Genomic DNA, 20,394 nt, shown 5'->3' with positions numbered 1-20,394 from the left:
GAACTTAGAAGAATCTGGGGTTATAGGGGTTGACAAACCAAATACACGTCAATATTATTGTGCTGCAAGAGGGCAAAGGTCTTTTTTGGTTTGCATTAAAAATGTGAACATCATTCCTAAGAGACTGGCAGTAGTTACTCTGTGCAACTTTGCAACGGCAAGGTCTCATCCTGAGGACTCTACCCAATTTGAGCATCCTGTGTTAAACAGGAGTAAACCATAGAAGAACAATAAAAATTATAGAGACCTACAAAACATGACATAAGGAAAGACTGAAGAACTTAGATTTCATCTAGGAACAGCATATCAAGGGATAAGTGGCAACAATTTCCCAATATGAAAAAAAATTTGTAAGTAGGATGGTGATCAGATGCTTTCCAGGTTCACTTCATCAAGAGAAAAAAGTTTATCTGCAAGAATGAAGTTTTAAGTTACATGTCTGTAAGTTCACATGGCAGTGAAGTCATGCAGTGGAATCACCCTCATCTTGACCTGGTCATATTACTTAGCAAATATTTCTCTTGAGGCTGGATAATCATTTTGAAGTTGGTGGTGCAACATTGCACTCAAATACAGTTTACTCAAATGTAACACTCACATATATACCCTGAAGTTGTATGACCAGCTTAAGAACTCCTGATATTATCTTTTTTACTAAAGATCATTTGGATGGCTTTTTTCCCTTTATTTTGTATTTCTAGAGTTTTTAGAGCATATTTTCAGTTTCCTTGCAATTCAGACTAAAAACTTGATATGCTTATAAGCAAAAATTCTCACATAGTCATGATTCTATATGAGCTACAACTTTATGAAATACATTACAAAAATCAAGAAATTTGCAACAAAATGACAAGAGTTTTTAGCCCTACATTTATTATATTATGCAGTTGGTTTTCTTTCCACATTTTGTTTGGGACAGAAACTAGACTGAGCAGTTTCTCTTTTTTTACAATGTGACTTTTGTTTCCCTTTGCTAAGCTAACATAATTTCAAGTGTCTTTTAACTAGCAGTCTTCTAACCTTTACCTAAATAGTTATTCCCTATATAACCAAAGCGCCACAGAATCTACACCAGTTTGAACAGAATTTAGGAATCATGTTTTTCCTGTCTTTTGGGAAAGAATTAGGAGTGTCTTCTGAGATTATTAGCAAGAAGTATTTGCTGGCTTCTATTCCTTTCTGTGGTAGCTTATCACAAAGGCTGGGAGTTTATGGTAATTTCAATACAGTGTAAAAACATTGATTTATCATTTAAAAGATTATGAAGCTTTGAAAAGCTTCTGACTCTGTTTTACATTTGGCTGAGGGATCAGCTGACAAAGCATTTTATTTTATGCACATCACATAAATTTTAAATATTGCTGATTCTTTCCTAAAGAGAAGCTTATCTCCAAGTGGTGGCTGGGGAACAGATCATAACCTTCTGCCCCTCTCAAAGACTTCTGACATTTTCTACTCCCCCTTTGGCCCCTGTAAGTATTACGTCTTCTCTGAACTGAGGTTATGGCCCCCAGAGTCTTTCCTCTGAATGTTATTCACCATCTCTGCTGTCCTCCCTCACCCTCTCCAACCACATCTCACCAAATTGCATCATGCTTGTACCTCTGATACCTGCTTCCCAAGTATTGAGTGTCACCTTCAAACACTATCCTGTCTCACCATACTGTCCATTGTTTTTGATCCTAAATAAAAAAAAAAATAAATTAAAAAAAACCCCAACCAACAAAAACCCATAGTGCCTGTCATATTTCTTCCTAGAAGGTCAAACCCTCAGGGACCGTGTTTCTCATCCATGCATACTGCTATGACAGCATCTCATTCAGTACACCTCAGGTTTCAACAGCAGATCCAAACGCACTCAAGACCTAGATGTTTTGTCTCTGCATCCAGCTTGTGCAAGTAAAGCTCAGCTTACTGCTGACTGAACGGGCAAGATGATAACCTACTGTGTTGGGTTTGTGTGGCAAGGTTTTGGTAGTGGGTGGGGGCATGGGTTATAGGGGTGGCTCCTGTGAGGAGCTTCTAGAAGCTTCCACAGTGTCTGGTAGAGCCAATGCCAGCCAGCCCCAAGATGGGCCCGCCCCTGGCCAAGGCCAAGCCAATCAGCGCCTCTGTGATAACATATTTAAGAAGGTGGGAAGTTTTTTTTACTTCCGGAGGGGGAAGTGCGGAGATGTAACATCAAGGTCAGTGCAGGAGGAGGGGGGAGGTGGAGGTGCTCCAGACACCGGAGCAGAGATCCCCCTGCAGCCCGTGGTGAAAACCATGGGGAAGCAGGCTGTTCCCCTGCAGCCCATGGAGGACCGATGAGGGGGTGTAGAGATTCCACCTGCAGCCCGTGGAGGACCCTACGCTGGAGCAGGTGGAGGTACCCGAGGGAGGCTGTGGCCTGTGGGAAGCCCGGGCTGAAGCAAGTCCCTGGCCGGACCGGTAGACCCGTGAAGAGGGGAGCCCACGCCAGGGCAGGTTTTGGTGGCAGGACTTGTGACCCCGTGGGAGACCCATGCTGGAACAGTTTTCTCCTAAAGGTCTGCACCCCATGGAAGAGACCACGCCGGAGCAGTTCGGGAAGGACTGTAGCCCGTGGGAGAGACTCCATTTTGGAGCAGGGGAAGGATGAGAGGAGTCCTCCCCCCGAGGACAACGAAGCGGCAGAAACAACGTGCGCTGCACTGACCGCAACCCCCATCCCCCTCCCCCTATCCCCCCCCCCCCCCCCCCCCCCCCACTGAGGGGGGGGAGGAGGGTGAAGCCGGGAATGAAGTTGAGCCCGGGAAGGGGGGAGGGGTGGGGGAGGTGTTTTAAGGCTTGATGTTACTTGTTTTTTTTCATTGCTCTATTCTGTTTAGTAATAAATTAGATGAATCCCTCTTTCTAAGTTCAGTTTGTTTTGCTCGTGATGATAATTAGCTCTCCCTGTCCTTATCTCGACCCGAGCCTTTTGTTAACTTCTCCTCCCCACCATTCTGGGGAAGGAGTGAGTGAGCGGCCGCGTGGCGCTCAGCTGCCGGCTGGGCCTAAACCACGACACCTACTGACAGCCAACAAAGCTAACAGCACATTGACACGCTCGCGTTCCTCCGCTGCTGATATACCCTCGTCACCCATTCACCAAACCTGCCCCTGCAAGCAGAAGAAACTTCTTCAGCATTTGGCTCCCACCCCTCCTACAGGTCTACTCTGAGCTCAAACCACCACTTGCATCAAGCGGACATGGAGAGAGCTGGGCTCCAACCTGAAAACACCTTGGAAAGAGACTAGATATCTCTTCCCAGATAAGACCAAACAGAACACAGGGTGAGCACCTCAGAACTATTTCAGGGCAAAGTTGACCGAATCAGCTTAAGTGATCTGTGATGGTATAGACTACGCGGAAAGTTTGGTTTTGCCTTGAAACACTTCAGGAGTCAATTGCCACTAGAGACAGCCCGAGTCACAAGCCACCATTTTCTCGCAGAAACACAGGCCTAAGTATAAGGTCACAGACAGACTTGGTGCACTCGCATGGTGAAAACATATACAAAGTGTGCGTGTCAGCAAATGTGTGATGACTGAGCTTGGATTTAACCGCAGAGATTCCCCTGTTCTTGGTCCCGCTCTGGATGGTGCCCACCGAGCATACGGCTGCCGTACGCGCGCTGCTCCACGCTGCACGGTAGCAGGACAAAGCACAAGACTCCGTTCTCCCAGGCTGTTTCCCCTCCTCATTTTTCCCCTCCTGCCAAGGTTTTAACAAAATAGACGGCAGATCGTACTAGCTGCACAGAACTCTCATTTTTCAGTCTGGCACTTGAGGTTTTTTCAAGAGAAATTACAAAATGAAGCAATACTATTATAAGCAGTCCTTGGGTGGGTTACAAGTCAAGCCGCTGATGACTGAGTAAGTTTAATCACCTTCAGAGCCCTGTAACCTCCCTGAAATAGCCCCAAATGTTATGAAATGGAATTTGTACGCAGAAAGCAAGGAAAACAGACCTTTTAATTTACCAGACTTACAACTATGATTATGACAATAATGGTGGGGCAGAATGTTTCCATTACATCAGCAGATCTATAATTAGCCCCTAACTTTGTTTTTGATGGAATAAGAACATCTTTCAGCTTGCCACTGGTTGCTGCATTCATTGCCACACAAGTGCCCCCTCTCCAGCTGTCAGCATCGTGCCACCATTTCACCTACATTTTCCTCAAAGCTTAACAAAAATAAAATAAAATAAAATAAAAAATTGCATTGCTGAATTGCCCCTTCGACATCCTCTTCTGCTTGATGCGCTATCCAGGAGAAGCAGCTCCTCAGCTGGCACAGGCTCAAACCCCCAGTAACTCCGCTCATGTCGGATCCTCGGCTGATGTATATTGGCACAGTTCAACTGGTCCCAAAGGAGCTACACCAATTTACAGAAGGAACTGGCACAGACAACTCTGCTCTACTCTGTATAGCATTAACAGGTCCTCCTAATTATTTATTGAAAGAAGGTTTTATTTTCTTGCTGGTCTCTAAAGCCAAGTCCCTCCAAGGTGGTCTCAATCCAGTGCCTGGAGCTGGATGTTAAGCTATTTTTGAATGCCTGCAAGTTTTGCGTGCCACTGTCAGGTAACCCTACCAGGTCTGGCCAGCCAGCCAGAACCTAAACGTGTACGAAGCTCTGAATATGACGCTGGGCACAAACCTGGGAACACAATTTGTGCCATTTAATCACCTCCATAAGCCAAAGCACTATTTTGACTAGAAGAGACATCAGCACACGCAGATGTTTTATGTGTAGATCATTCTAACACCCTCACTTGTGGTTATAGCACTGGAGGGAATTTGACAAAGTAAAATGAGGCCCATCCGTCTTAGCACCACTTCAGCGTTTGATTAAGTACAAAGGGAAGGTTTTAAAGAAATCACAGTGAGTTAAATTTAAATGACTTGAGGTAATTACAGCACAGTACTTTTTAAAGCCCACCTTAAGGCACTGACTGGTATGGAGGAACACTGTAGTAAACTAACACTTGTGTATGTTTCACTACAAGAAGGGAACGACACTGATTTCAAATACTCCTACACACAGCGATCAATGTAAGTACGCACCGAAGCGTTCGGTAGACAGGGATCTATGCTACTTCTTCTTCTGCAAGCGTAATGTAACCTACTGTGTTAGCCCATTAAAGTTCTGTGGTTAAAAATGTGATGGCTGAAGTAGCTTTCCCAATATTGCTTCCTGTCAAAGAACATAGACCGTCACAAGTAAGAAAAAAAAAAGGCAGTGTTCTCTGAGAAATTATTTTTTCAGAAATATATATTGCTATAGTAATAATTTTAATATTTTAAAAAGGCAAGGACAAAAATATTGACCTGTATTTCGTTGTCTTCCATTTATCTCCCCTTTTCCCCTTTTAACAATTTCCCCTGGTAAAAAGAGAAGAAATAGAAGAGAAATGGAGACAAAAATCCTCAAAGGAATGAAGAACCTTTATGGCTTTTGAAGACAAAACTTTTTTCCAGGCTGAAGGGCTGAAGGAGGGGGGGACGACGAACCAGAAAAGCTTTAGTCGAGCAATTATTTCTTTTTTAAATAACTAACACAACAGAAATTGTTGCAGTGTATTCTGCCTGCCCCCCCCCAATACTATTTGTTGCATTTCAAAACCTCATACAATAAGGGCAGCCAGCCTGCAAGTCTGGAAGGGAATTCAGCACGTGTTACTGGTGGATGATTTCAACATAGCCACAAGGGGAATGCGTTTAAAGATCCATATGTTTGGTTGGCACCAAATCAAGTTCCATTAAATAACGCTGTATTCAGCTACACAACAAATTTACTTACCATACATTTCACATGAGAACTAATTTGTTTGATAGGAATATTGCTGATGTTTATATTGGTTTACTGTAATGAAAACAGTATTTTCCAAACTATGAACAAATGCATACCAGTAGTTTTACAGTGGCTTAACCAAAGTACTGGTAGTGCTTCAAGAAGGGAATTTATACAATACGTTTCTCAATGCTGCTCACGCCAAACATAGTAAGGGGGTTCCGCTACGAAGATGGAACTTGCTTCTAACACCGGGAGAGCAGACCTGCGTCTCCACGCGGGCCATGGGGAGAGCTGCTGAGGCCAGCAGGGCTACAAGCAATCCTTGCTGTGTCAGAAAATGCCTTCAGGAAAATCAAAACACTTATGTCCAGTTCTGGTGGTGTGGAACACGACACGACATTCTCCTTTCTCATGACACCCTACAGAAATTCTGAAGGCAATCACTTACCCGTTGCTTCAGCTGAATGTCAAACCTCTACATTTTAGATGTGAAACCAAGGGCCTTTATATAAAATGCAAAATTCACATACCATTGCCTATCTGGTCAACAAAGCTGCCAAATATTTTTACATACAGAAAAACACTGGCGACTGAGTTGTGCTATAAAAACAATAGAACATCTTGAGGATTTCACTTAGTAATTCCACTCGGTCTGGCATTAATCAATTGGACATCTTCAGAAAAAAATACATTTCCTTAGTGGGGAAAAAAACAATTCTTCCAAGAAAGTTACCTTCAGTGTTTCACATGTTTATATTTTTGCTTAGAGAAGCATCGTTTAAAAAAAAAAAAAAAAAAGAAAAACAATTGAGAAGGAGCCAAGGATGATTTAATGATGCACTTACTGAAACCTCTGCAAATTGTCTTTTTTGTCAGCTTTCGATATACAAAATCTGCCTTGGCACTTGTAATCTTAATATCCATTCTTTTCTTTTCACCAGGACAGTTCTGACTTCTGGTTATGAGTCATGCTAAATTATAAATACAAACGGAAGCACGGGCCACATTGTTTCCAAAAAATATGTCAACATATTATTAAAAATACTGGCAGCACCATCCTTCAATTTCAATCCAGTTCATTACTGAGAAAATTATTTTAAATTAGCACACGGCACTCCACATCACCTTTGTACGTGCTGCGGGTTGTCTGTAGTACAAAAATCTCTTTAAAGAAAAATCTGCATGTCTTTAAATGTAAATCTGATGTGATGTGTCATGGGATCAAACAATTCTCCACAGGCTGACTGCCCAACAGGAGAGGCAACGTACTTCTAAACAAGCTTCCTCTCCCTTCCCAAACCAGTGGGGACAAAGAGGTGGCAGTCAGACAGACACCTGTAAGTCCTAACTGGAAAATACTCTGATGCATACCAAAGAAAGTGTCTGTCCCATTTCCAAACTCTGAGCTCCTCATTGGGCATACATTTAACAGATTTAGACTGCAATCTGTTCAGTGGAAACACTGAAAACTATTCATTTCTCTGAAAGGTGCAGGATGAAGGGTTAAGTCAAGATGGGTCTATGGATAAACCTGATTTAAATTATTGCATATTTGGAAAAATTCTATTGATGGTAATGCAATAGTTCTTGCCCAGAAGGTCATCAAATCAGCCATTACTATTTCTGCAGTGCAAAGAGAATGAAGGGAAGCTCCATTTTTTTTTGACATATAAATGAAGTTTGGTGCCAGAATGATGTATCACATTAACCTGCAAATTATGCCAACTTACACTTCATAAAAAAAAGTAAACCCAAAAGGGAGACCTTCTTCAGATATAAGCATACCTTAATGGGGCTAGAGATTAGCAATTAAAAAATCACAACCATTGAAGGGAAGGACGGTTGAGCATTCAACCATTCTTAGTACTCTGGAAGTATTAAATCACTGCCTTTGCATTTTTGGCATACTACTGTGACTAAGGTTCATAATTATTTTGGCTGCCCCACACAAGACCTTGGCTGCATTAGGAACTTCACCCCAAACCCTCCAAACTCAAACAAAACAAACTCCATCTTTGAAGCCAGACTGTCTACATAGATCCATCAGTGGGAACCATAGGCTCTAAGGCAGAAGAGGTTGTTCACATGCTTGAGTATCACTATTTGGCTAAACTTCACTCCAGAAAGAATTTTTTACACAAAGATCAACTATGACAGTGTGACAGCATGACAGCAGGTAAGCCTTGCGGTCTGATTTAGTTCTGTATGCTTTAAAGGCCAAGCAGCAGCAGAAGTCATATTTTTACAAATTCTCTACTGTATATATGACAGTAGCATCTCTTGGTGGCTTTAATTCAAACTGCAATCTGATGTGCTTGATGTCTACCTGTATACCTTCTGACAAACAACTTTAATTACACCAAGAGAGCACAAGCAACCAATTAATTTTTCTATGGTTTTATTCTGAGCTTCAAGAGTATTAGATTATTACTCCTTTGTGTTGCATTTAATTTAAAACAATAAGCACTTTCAGGAACCTTGAGCAACACATCCTCCAACCACAAAATACTGGCCCTGTGAAGTAGTGGAAAAGTTGTAAGTATACTCTCTGGTCTATTTTGACTGTCTTCATTATGTTTTAAGACCCAGGTTACAAAGTCTCATTGGCTTTGTTCTCAGGAATCTGTCTTCCTTGTCACTAGCAATTAATGATCCAAGAATAATGCTTAACACTCAGTACACAACTCTTTTGAGAACTTAATAAGGAGCAACCAACTTCTGCTTGCATTTTCAAAGGAGCCTATAGATTTATACAATGAACCCACAAAAGATTTCAGGTGCCTCCTCACCAGAGTGTCTACAGCCCTCACGTGCTTAACAAGAAAGTGGAATTTCTTTACTTCAAATCAAACTCTCAAAACTTGTCTCGATGACGGCAGGTTAGCTGAGGTAGTCAGGCTGAGTGCTGTGCCCCGGGGAATAAGGGGGCTTACTAGATTCACACCACTGGCTCTTCTAATTAATTTTTTTTTTTAATCTAACTGTTCAGTAAACACAGTTCTCACCCAAGACACAGGGAACAAGCTCATTTCCCACCTTTGCCTGAGAAGGTGCAGGTGAGTATCCCACACTCGCAGGAAACTACTCAGTAGACTGATGCAGGATGCTCTGTCATCTCTACTGCAGCTGCCACAGTTAAACACTCCTTGAGAGAGAGATGGAGAACAAGCATAACTCTCTTGCAGGTACTCACCTGAGCAAAGGAAAATCTGGAATACCTTCTCTGTTCTAGTGAATGATGATACAGTCTATACTAAAAAGATATTAGATAAATTGACTATACAGCTAACATTTTAAGGCCTGGCACTCAAGTGAACATGCTCAGATGGGCAGAGGAATTAAATCCAGGTGTCTCATATCTTTAGCTAACACTAGCCACTGAAGTAGAGAACAGGGATGGGGAAATCCCCCCGCCTTTCCTTCTGGCTCTCATTTGTAAAGACAAATACTCTCCCTCACAGGTCTGCACAGGAAAAGCATTTGTCTCCCCCGTGCTGGGCGAGTGCTACTGATCCGTGCTTTCAACCAAGACACAAACAGGGTGCTGTTAAGTCCCCTTACAGGGAAACATTTGAGCAGACAGATCTGGTATTGAAAATAGAACTGCCAGCTGCTGTATCTTCTGAGTAACGATACCAGGCTCCCACAATGGAAGGAGGTTTGGAAAACAAACAAACAAAAGTAGGAAACTACAATGAATTGGTAATTGTGTTATTTCCTTTCTCTACAGCACCTTTAACCAACTGGTCGACTCAAGCTGGAAAACTCATGGAGTAAGTTTTTCTTCTAAGATCTCCCAAACAACTTTTCAGCTGTTCTAGAATGTCTGTCAACTGGAAAGTAAACTAGATGGAGATCTATGTCTTAACAAATTTCATTCTAACATTGTCCTCTAGGTTCCCATCTCCATGTTTTGCCATCTGGATCTCATCTTTATGATTACAAGTTACATTCACCCACTTGGCTCACTTCATCTGTAGAGACTTGTTAAATGGCTTTAGCTTTTTTAGTAAATCATCTTTAGAGTTAAAAATTTAACATGAGAAGAAATTAAGTAGAGAACTTCTTACTTTAATGTCAAAATTATGTTACCAATGACTTCTGGCTTCCCACATCAATCAGCCGATTTCTGCCTTATTCACATTTGTTCTCTGGCTCTACATGTCTGTACTAGCACATTAGTTACTCAGAAGGCACCCAAGTTCACAGCAATGATCTAGTCACAAATTTCAAACATCTGCAATACGAATGTGTAATGTCAGCAAATTAATGTCCTGGTTTTGGCTGGGATAGAGTTAATGCTCTTCCTACCAGTCAGTATAGTGCTGTGTTTTGCATTTAGGATGAGAATAATGCTGGTAACTCACTGATGTTTTTAGCTGTTGCCAGTCAAGGACTTTTCAGCTTCTCATGCTGCCCTGCCAATGAGAAGGCGGGGGGCAACCAAGAAGAGGGGACACAGCCAGGACAGCCGACCTAAATTGGCCAAAGGGATATTCCATACCATATGTCATTGTGCTCTGTACGTAACTGGGGGGTTGGCCAGGAAGTGGCGCAGCTCATGAACTTGCAGAGCATCAGCTTTGGGTGGTGAGAAATAGTGCTATTCATCACTTTATATATATATATTTTTTTTGTATATTCTTTTATCATTATCTTTCTTTTCTGTCCTACTAAACTGTCTTCATCTCAGACCACGAGTGTTTTTTTGTGGGGGTTTTTTTGTTTTTTGGTTTTTGTTTTTTTTTTACTCCAAATCTTCCCAGTGGGAAGGGAGGGAGTGAGCAAACAGCACTGTGGTTGTTTTAGCTGCTGGCTGGGTTAAACCACGACAATTAGAAAGAAAGGAAACAAACAAAAAAAAAAAGCGTCCAAACACTACTGCTTTGTTTCTGAAGCAATATGGAACACACTAAGCCCAAGAGAGTTAATGTTTAAATTAAGCTAGTTTTCTTTTGCTTACTGAATTATGTTTTTCACCCAAACAGTACCAAGCTCCAACAAAGTAACATCAATCTGAATGGATTTACTCACTCAGTTATTTCAGTTATATTTTTAAATGGCATTTAAGTACAAACTTTTAATACCAAACTCTTTTCTAAGTTTGGGGGGGGGGGGGGGGGAAGCAAACAAAGAAAACCCCAAAACCTTGAAAGCGTGAGTAGGAACATAAACCGCATGCCAAGTAATTGCTCCTGCCTCCTCTGGATTATCACAGCACAGAGTTCCCTTCTTTCTAGTTTATATTTTCATATCTTCAGTAGCTCAAGTGATACAGATCCACATTTGGCACTGGAATTTTGCAATATATTTGTCAAAATTATGTATGGGACGACAGTATCTTTAAACATGTTTTCTCCTTCAATCTGTAAGAGAGAAGTGGAAAAAAGTCCACGTACAAGAAAATGAGACAGAGCTCAGAGTTTGCTCCTCCTAAGAGTACATGGCATCTATCTCCTTAACATCTTCATATGACATGCAAACACCCCTAAATATACCAGGAGTGAAAGATTAGGGATGAATGTTGCATTCTTTTGCATTTTCTTCATCTAAATCTAGATACAACCGCTAAGATATCCCAGTTCAGGGCTCTGTATGCCCTGGCACCTGCTACTGTAACTCTGTCCCAACAACATGCAACCAGTTAGTCAAAAGGGAACTCTTTTTGATCCTTAAAGATCAAAGTACTTCAAACTCCACCCAGAAATCAACGGGTAGATCCTGGAGCAGCAGTGCTGTAAGCATTGAGATGCCCTTTTGGAAAACGAACCCCTCCCCTGCCCTGTGATCAGCATCAATTTGAAAAAAATTTTTAAGTAAAAAGGGGCTAGGTCAAAAAAAAGGACCAGTCAGTCAAAAACCTATCTGGATTACTTCTGAAACGTGCTGTTGAGCAGCTGGGCTAATTTTGACTATTAAAGTTTTCATTTGACTAGAGATCTTAACAGCAGGCCCACTGTCTTCAAGGACTAATATTGCCTCTGGCTGCTTCTCAATACCAACCAGCAGCCCAACTTTTTCTGGGCTAAACTTCAATCTATTTGTCCAACTTGAGCTGGGCACCATCTGGGACGGAGAGCCACACCATCCTCAGCAAATGGGCTAGGCAAGTCACACTGTCCTCACTGAAGCTACCTGCAGACTGAAGGAAAACCTCCATTGATAGGGTGTCTAACATGCCAAAAGTGACCTCAAAACTCTGAGATTTGGGACCCCCTTTACAGCATATACCTAAAAGATTTCCAATCTTATGTCACAATGCATCTCCTGATTAGTTGGCATTTCACTCACAGGCCGAGGAAGATGGAAGAAAACAGATGCAAACTGGGGATTTCATTGTTTTCTAAGAACGTCATGAAATGCAGACCTTTGGAATTGCTTCTCAGCCTGTATCAAGGGAACAAACCCAAACTACTCTGTATCCACTGTATTTGCAATTATTAAGACTGCAAAAACAATTGAAAACTGGGTTTGGCTTGGTAGTAATTTCTATTCCCTCCATGATCTTATTTCAATTGTTTTGTGCTATTCTCTGACCTTGTTAAAAGCCACCTTGCCAGGGGCCCACCAGTTTCCCATCTGAATGCACTTGTCACCGAAATGAATTACCACCTTGCATTAGCGGTTCAAATAGCCTCCCGATAGGAACTGCAGGAAGAGCGGAAAATGGTGCAAAACTCAAAATGATGTATTATTGCTAAAATCCTACAACTTCACTTGTCAAGGATTGTAATTAGAGTTGGGCCAAGGCAATGTTAGCTCAGCTGCCTCTGAACACACCTGTTTCAATTTAATTTGTAGTAATTAGGAAGCCTAGGGCACCAGGAAAAAACTCGGTTCAGTTACTGTTTCAAATAGCTGAGTTTTCATGTGCCATTTAAAATCCTGTTTTTCAGAACAGACTGCTGACTTGCTAATGCTAGCAAAATGAAATAAAGCAAAATATTTTTAGCAGCAGGAAGTTGTTACTTGCTACTGCCAATTACATGCCTTGTACTTGAACAGTGACATTTTTTCCCCTTTGCTTATTCTTCAAGATAGGTAAAAGCTGGCTCAGGCCTCGGTGCATGAGGATTCGAACAAAACTCTTAGTCCCCTGGAGCTGGCCAACAATTCTGGAGTCATAGCCAATACTGGCAGCAATCTGCTGTGACAGAGCAAACAACAGTGTCCTAGATCCACTCTGCAGAAAAGGGGGGAAGGAGAAGATTAAGCAAGAGACTTGGATCTATTGACCTTGGATAGAGGCTGAATACCTTGTCATGCTAATAAAATTACTGAATTTGGAGAGGAGAAAATGGGGCAGAATGGGGGAATTAAAAAAAAGCATTAAAATTACATAAGAATAGATATTTATACTCTGAGTTAATTTATCAAACTGACACAGAGATGAATCATCCACCATTAAAATAATGGGATACAAGCTTTCTTTATATCACAATCATTATTTACTACTCTTAAATATTCACGGAGGAGTCAAGTATCCTCATCTTTTAATTTAAAATGTGATCTTGCAGGCCAAAATAAAACTGTTGGCAAAAATAAGTTTCTACAGGAACAGTGCCCAAAGAATGATTTCTTCAAAACCGGGATAGATCTTAACAATCATGGCACTTTTTTTTTTTTAAGCCTACACGAGAAACCACACAGGGCTCAAGCAACTCACATGAAGCTAGATCTCTGAGTAACAAAACAGTAACAAAGTGGTATAGCTAGACACAGCTACTTAGGACTTTTAAAAATATAATACGAACCTCAGTTATTTTTTTGAGGTGACCTACAATGGTTATGCAGGTTCATTCCCACGTGCTGAGAATCAAACCGAAGCCAATATGGTTCCTTTCAGTGAACTAACTTGAATATATGCATGTACTTCTACAAGTGAAAGTCCATTATTTCAGTAATTGGCCTTTTTCTGCTGTAATGCTGTTAGAAAGACAACCATACCATTGTATATTTTTCCGTTTTAGAACACACACTGAAAAAGAAAAAAAGTATTTGGGAAATTCAGAGCAATGCTTCCTGAATACTACTTTGATTATTTAGGAATGGTTTTAATATTATCAGTCATTATTTTCCAGACTGATGTGGATGTGTACTTAAAAACTGGACAAGAAAACTGAACATGGAACCCGTATGATAAAATGAGTGTTCATAGCACCAGCATTTCACCACTTAAGTGAACTTTATGGAATATAAGTGTCTACCTGAAGCTGTGCTTAATTAATGTACATGGGACACCCACATACATGCCACGCATGATCTTAAAACCTAAAAAAATCAGAAAGTCTAAGAAAGTTGCATCTTCCTTTATTCGTTTGCCTTTGCTGCTTCAACAGGTAATTTCTTTACAATCCAGGCTTTTAGATTTTCTATTTCAGTTCTGTTTAACTCATGATTAAGGTTTGGAAAAGTATGAAGTGACGTTGATACTCCCAGTGACTTTAACATCCTGTTGGTCTCTTCACCCCATGAGTAGAGAACTAGTTCATCAGCAGTTCCATGACACTGAAATAATTCAGGAAGAACACTTTCATTTCTTTTCAAAGCCTAGATGAAAAAGAAACACTGTCAGACATATCACTAAGATTTTTGAAAGAATATTTACAATTACATGGTGACAAGTTACATAGCATTTCATTTATTAACCTGCATTTTAGTGGTTATATTGTACTATCTCTACAAAAGCAAACAAGGAAACATTGGAAAAACTGCAGTTCAAATTCCAATGTCCTAACTCTTGACAAATGATAGGGTTTAAGGTCTATATCCCTATATCCCTCTCCAAATAAGAGAAATAGAAAAAATTCATGACAGCAGATGGAGCCCATGAGTATTACAATTCATCACAAATTTTCAAAGAATAGTTACACTTACATGGACTCTAAAAACTAAGGACAACTTGCAAAGCGTTTCATTTATTAATCTGCCTTCTACAATGACTGACTTCAAATAAAATAATTGCACTGCCTGTGCAAAAAAGCAACAAAACATCACATAAGGACAGCTTTAAAGCCTCACTTCCCTAATACTCTGCTTATCTATTTCCAAGAAATGTCATAAGTTTAGAATATTAATCAATTGTCTCAGATAAACAAACATGATGTACTCAATTTTAATTATCACATTTATCTTTTAGCTAAGCAGTTTTTCTGTAAAGTCTACCACTCACCTGGTAAACAGCAGAGTCTTTATTGAGAAAACTAGACAAAGCAAAGACTCCCGCCAGATCTTGATGAAACCTATATGCTAAATGCATTGCCATTCCACCTCCCATTGAAAAGCCTCCTAGGATGCAACAAAAGAAACAAAGATTGGATTTTGCTGTATGTCTTTGTAACCCATTATCCAATTTATTTTTATCTTTAGACTTCTTTTATATACAATGCAATCAAAAAACATCTTGAGTAACATAAAGGTTACAATGATCTTAAATCGAAGCATGATTCAATTAAGAAGTCAGTAGCTAAAGTACTGCTGAAGATTCATTACTGAGAGAGAAAAATAAATAAAGTCAGCTGAAATGCCATTATTTTAGAAGGCATCCATGTATGGTCCCTACCAGATAGTTGAACACCATGGCCATACATTCTCTGGCATTAATAAAGCAAAACTCTATGAACAGATAATTCTCACTGCTTTTTTAATTCAACTTATTTTTCCCCTGGGCTAGTAGCATTCACACATGAAAGATCTGTATCACTATCGTACGTAACTAATGAACATTAACCACATTAGACTCATACACAACAGTGAGGGCTTTTTTGTTGTTACACCTTAGGATATATAATAAATGGGGGAAAATCCTGAGCTCTAACAGGATCTCTGAATTAATGGCCTTCTGTGTTCCATATGTCTCTTCAGCTGTGCTAATTCCTTACACAAGATAATTCCTCAGGGATGATTTTTACATGACAAATGCTTATTCATTATGAAAGAAATCCAGACTACTGCATTACTTCACAAGGACATCGTACATAGGCTATTATACTGACTATATCCAGATAATGACTAGGGTGAAGAATGACTGGCTGCTGAAATCCCTTCTGGCACAGAGATGGCAACCAGCAGAAAGGTTATGACTGCAGCTCTACTTAGAGGCAGCATTAGCAGCACCCAGGGTACTCGTGATACGATTGGTTTATGCCAGGTAGTTAACTGGTGTTAATTAGTTACAAAATTCTGAGCCCAGACCTTTTCACAGAAGAGAAATGAAATTAGGGATGGAAGAGGAAATGCAAAAATAGTAGACAAAATATCAAACCATTTCAGCTTGTTACCTTTCTGAAGCGATTAAATGAGACTCCAGAATGGGAACAGCTCTTTTGCTAGGGCTACATAAGCCCTCTGGGGTTGACTTCTGTCCTATGCAGAAATTTGACACGGGTGCTAAACAAAACCCAGGCAGGAAGCAGCAGCCCTGCAGCACCAAAACTGAGCCCAATGACACCCTGCAACTTTGGTACTTCACTGAATCCTGGGACCACACGGGAAACCTCTGGTGCACGCAAGCTCAGAGGCAGAAAACGCTGTGCTTCGTAAATATTAATTGCGTCATTCTCCTAATGGAGAATTCTCTTCCAGCACATTTATCTGCAAGTCCCAGAAGGTCTGAAGCCCTTCTAGCTCACACTCCATCCCATGTTATGGCTGGAAGATTTGGCCGGATTTGTGTAGGAAATTTTCCTGAAAACACTAGACTAATCCAGACATGAGGTGTTTTCTTTTTCCCCCATGTTATTTTTTTGATTTCTGAAGAATTTTTGATCAGAATTTCTACTGAATTTCTAGTTCTTCTTTGTACTTACTGTCACCTTGTAGTCTTTAAGAGACTATAATGGCCAAAAGTGGTAACTGCAGGTTCCTGATCGATAGAACTTGGATCTCAGGGAGAAAGAACAAGGTGACCCAATGTGGGAGACTGGAGTCTTGCTCTCCTTTTTCAAACACAATCCTTAATTGAATTAGGAGAATTGTATCCTCAACTTAGGAGATATACCTGGGATCCTTTAGCTGTATACCCAGGGGCTGATAATACCCTGATATTTATCTTTGGTAAATAAAGCCAGGACCTGCTAGTTACCCTGCAAATCAATCTTTAACTAGTTCAAAGTTAAATGTAGTATGTTTAAGTGCCCAGCGGCAGTTAAGAAACAAAGGCAGTTGAGGAAAAGTAGGAAAGAACGTGGGTAAACAAGTTGAGCACACCTTAAAAATTTACACAGCCCATATACTTGAAATTTTGAATAAACTTGTCTTCACAAACATAAAAAATATTGAAAATACTACTGCAAGCCTTTCATCTGCATCACTATTTCCTACCAGATATGTTCTCTTGTCACATTTAAAAGAATTCCACAATAAAGAAATAAAAACAATATATTGTACAAAAGTGTCACAGTAATCACAAAAATTCAACACCATTGACCCCACATTCTCAGAGAGAGAAAAATACAGCCTTCTGAGAAAGTATGTAAAATACAACCGCTACACAAAGTTATATGTAAACAGCAACATCTTGCACTGAAGTTTCCTTTATTCTCTTCTGTGGAATATGATCATTTACATCTTCATTTCCTTTTGATCATTCTCAATGATGCTGTCATCCCCAAACACAAAAAGAAGCACTTACACTCTAAGAGACCATTTTGCAGTTGCTTACAAATAAATACAGATATACTTTGTTCACATACAAAATGAACTCCATTTTAAGTATTTTAGAATACAGGGGGAAAAAAAAGCTGCATTGAAAACTCATTACTAGTTTGTAAATGATTTAATCTAGAATTTTGTACCCTGTTAGTCACAATCTGGCAACACCATCTGCAATTACTCACCAGCAGTCTTTGACAATGCAGTCACCTTCTGTTTAGAAGAATATTAGGTAATGGTTCTTTTATGTGGCTCACACTACTATGAGAAAATGTAATACAAAGGACTAGTTCTTTGAATTTGGTTTTTCAGGGGAAAACCTGAAGTTCATCACTTGATACCACAACAATCTGAGTAAATGCTATGTAGTAAATGCTTCAGAAACAACAGTTTGAATAAGCGTTTGTAATTGGAGACAAATTTTTTTCAATTACAAGATGTATTTCAGTATAAGCATAAATTTGACATAACACATAAAAGACATGCTCGGTCAAGAACTTACTTGTAAGAACTCAAATTTTGGATTAAGGAAAAAATAAGATGCATGTACAGATATTAGGCAAAACAAATGTATGGAGTGACAGTCAGAATGTAAGCAAAACACAGAAGTACAAGTACACTTGTGTAAACCAATGATCTCAGCATAAAGAATACAGCACAGCATTGCTAAGCAGATTGCGTCATGAGTGTTAATCAAGATCAAAAATGACACTGCAACATTTCAGCCTTCAATGGGCAGAACATAGCAAGGCCTTTGCTTGAGGCCAATCTACTTGCAAGAAGTACAAAGGGTGTGCACAAAAGTTCAGAATTTGCCAACAGGTTTCACATAAAAGGTACGTTCATTTTTTTCCCTTATGTCTATTTTCAAGGAGATATGTGATTAATGCTTCAAAACAGTTAAAAAGTATTGCCTCTACAATGCTCGGGATAACAGTTCAGGAAAGCGTCTATCTGCATGTCACTTTCCTGCATTACAGAGGAGGTTTATGCACAGGCTAAAATGTAAGAGCATACAAAACAGACTCAATTAAGTAAAGCACTTTTTTTTCAGTTGCAAAGAAACTTCACTCAGGTGTGCATTTATAACCTCAAATCTGCTTCTGTGTAGTGCTGGTTTCTAGGCAATATCCCTTTGCGGTGAGAAGAAAGCTGCTTGTAACTTGCTTTGCTAGTTTAGAAAGATCTGCTGAAGTCACAGGATCGTCACACTTCCAAATTAAAGAGTTTGAATCAGAATGAAACTCCCATGCAATAATTTACTAAAACCAAAACATTCTTTGCTGGAATATCATCTGTAACTATGTTAAGGTAATCCCAGCCATACGATGATGTAACCCTGAGTGAATAGAGACTGAATTTCTCACATGTAATTTCTTCTTGCTTGAATAAAATAGAAACCCTCATCACAGCTGCCATTTTTCAGTGATAAAACCTTCTTTCCAGAGCTAGTAAATGGCCTTAGGAGCCTTTTAAACATCAAAGTGTTTGTATAAAACCTTGAGCTTACTTCTGCTAAAGATCTTGGTTTATATTAATTTGCTCCTCATTTGTATCTGTCTGAACAAATAATCTGGTCCATGATGACACTTCAACATCATATGGAGTTCAGGAAACCAAATATTTACTTACTGTCAAATTTCAGCTTTATTCATTTCTTTGTATTTGGTCAAATAACGTTTGGGTTTGTATCTTAGAAAATGACTAACTTTATTATCTATCACAAAGGTTTCTTTATTTGGTCCTTCTTTCTCTCTTGTGTCCTGTATGCAAGAGAGAATGCTAAAACCACTGCCTTCTCCCCCACGCTCCAATTCAGTGACTGCAACGACCTATTCCTCAGTTCAGAAACCTCCTCTTTAGGTTTTCACTCTTTACATAAAAACAGTTCTCTAATAAACATAGGTTTGACATTGTCGATCGCTTCCTGAGTCATATAAATCTGACTGTAAAATGCCTCAGTCAATTTGTTATAGGTAATGATTATGGACTTAGGAAACAAACTAGATCACTGTTTTGATCTTTCCAGTATAGTTTTAAAACAGCATCAAAGCTGTTTTCCACACTGGAAATCACAGCTATTAATCACATTTAGCACATGAATTCTGCCATCTGCATTGAGTACAGATCATCTGCTCCTTGCAGAGACAGACCTCGAGCTCTTCTCGCGTGGATTTGAGTGACAAAGGTAGAAACTACTTCATTACAGTACAGAATCAAAAGAGGAAGAGGGGAAAGTAAGCACTTTGAGATAAGGAATTGGACTTGGGTTTAGGGGTGGGTTTTGGGGTATTTATTTTAAGGAATATTTCTTCACTAGTTTCTCTCAAGTATTGTTCTTCACCTTCCCTGTATTTCTTCAAATTTGTCAGTACAGCTATAGTAACAAAGTGGCAAGAGATGAACACTACAGCATACAATGCCTGTGCCACCATAGGGTGAGGAGAGACAAATACTCTTCTGTTGTATGAGGCTACATTGTCACAGATAGAAATGGGGTTTGCCCATTCTTTTATCACCACAACACGTTCCATACTCTTGCCTCACCTTCTTCCCATTCTCCCAGCATTTTTTATTCTCAATTTCTCCTTTCTTTAGATATTTCAACTTAGAGTTACTTCAATCAATTATCAGGAATTTTCCCCTAAAGCTACATTTCAGTTTACTTTCTGGTCTCCCTGGAGACTTCCTGTGATTTACCTTCTATTAATGGTAACAACAAAACCTTGTTCTACACATCATCTGCAAAGAAGCTGACTTTCTGGTTTGACCTTCCTTTTTCATCCATGAATGGAAGTATTATATACATTTAACAGCATTCATATATGAATATCAACGAAGAGTACAAACACCAGTGGAACAGCAAATTCTCTTCTCCACAGAACTCCCTGAACACTGCTCCTGTGTAAGTGCTCAAACATGTACTTTGTCAAAA

General features: G+C 39.9%; 1 protein-coding gene and 1 long non-coding RNA gene across 4 annotated transcripts in view; both read right to left on the bottom strand.

Annotated features, from left to right (window-relative positions):
• The window catches only part of LOC142601111 (uncharacterized), a 58,821-nt gene extending 53,429 nt beyond the window's left edge, over positions 1–5,392 (bottom strand). The window contains exon 1 of the long non-coding RNA XR_012834715.1: positions 5,342–5,392. This is a non-coding gene — a long non-coding RNA (uncharacterized LOC142601111). The remainder of the gene's footprint in view (positions 1–5,341) is intronic.
• Positions 5,393–14,101: 8,709 nt separating this feature from the next.
• Positions 14,102–20,394, bottom strand: part of LYPLAL1 (lysophospholipase like 1) — a 28,258-nt gene continuing 21,965 nt past the window's right edge. For all 3 annotated transcript variants that reach the window (XM_075749297.1, XM_075749299.1, XM_075749298.1), the window contains exons 4-5: positions 14,980–15,095; positions 14,102–14,357 (exon numbers count right to left, since the gene is read on the bottom strand). In XM_075749297.1, coding sequence (XP_075605412.1) covers positions 14,118–14,357; positions 14,980–15,095 — 356 coding nt within the window. In that variant the 3' untranslated portion in view covers positions 14,102–14,117. The remainder of the gene's footprint in view (positions 14,358–14,979; positions 15,096–20,394) is intronic.

Source organism: Balearica regulorum, chromosome 3 (genome assembly GCF_011004875.1).
Source record: "Balearica regulorum gibbericeps isolate bBalReg1 chromosome 3, bBalReg1.pri, whole genome shotgun sequence".
Classification (NCBI taxonomy): domain Eukaryota; kingdom Metazoa; phylum Chordata; class Aves; order Gruiformes; family Gruidae; genus Balearica; species Balearica regulorum.
This window is presented reverse-complemented; position numbering and strand designations above follow the sequence as displayed.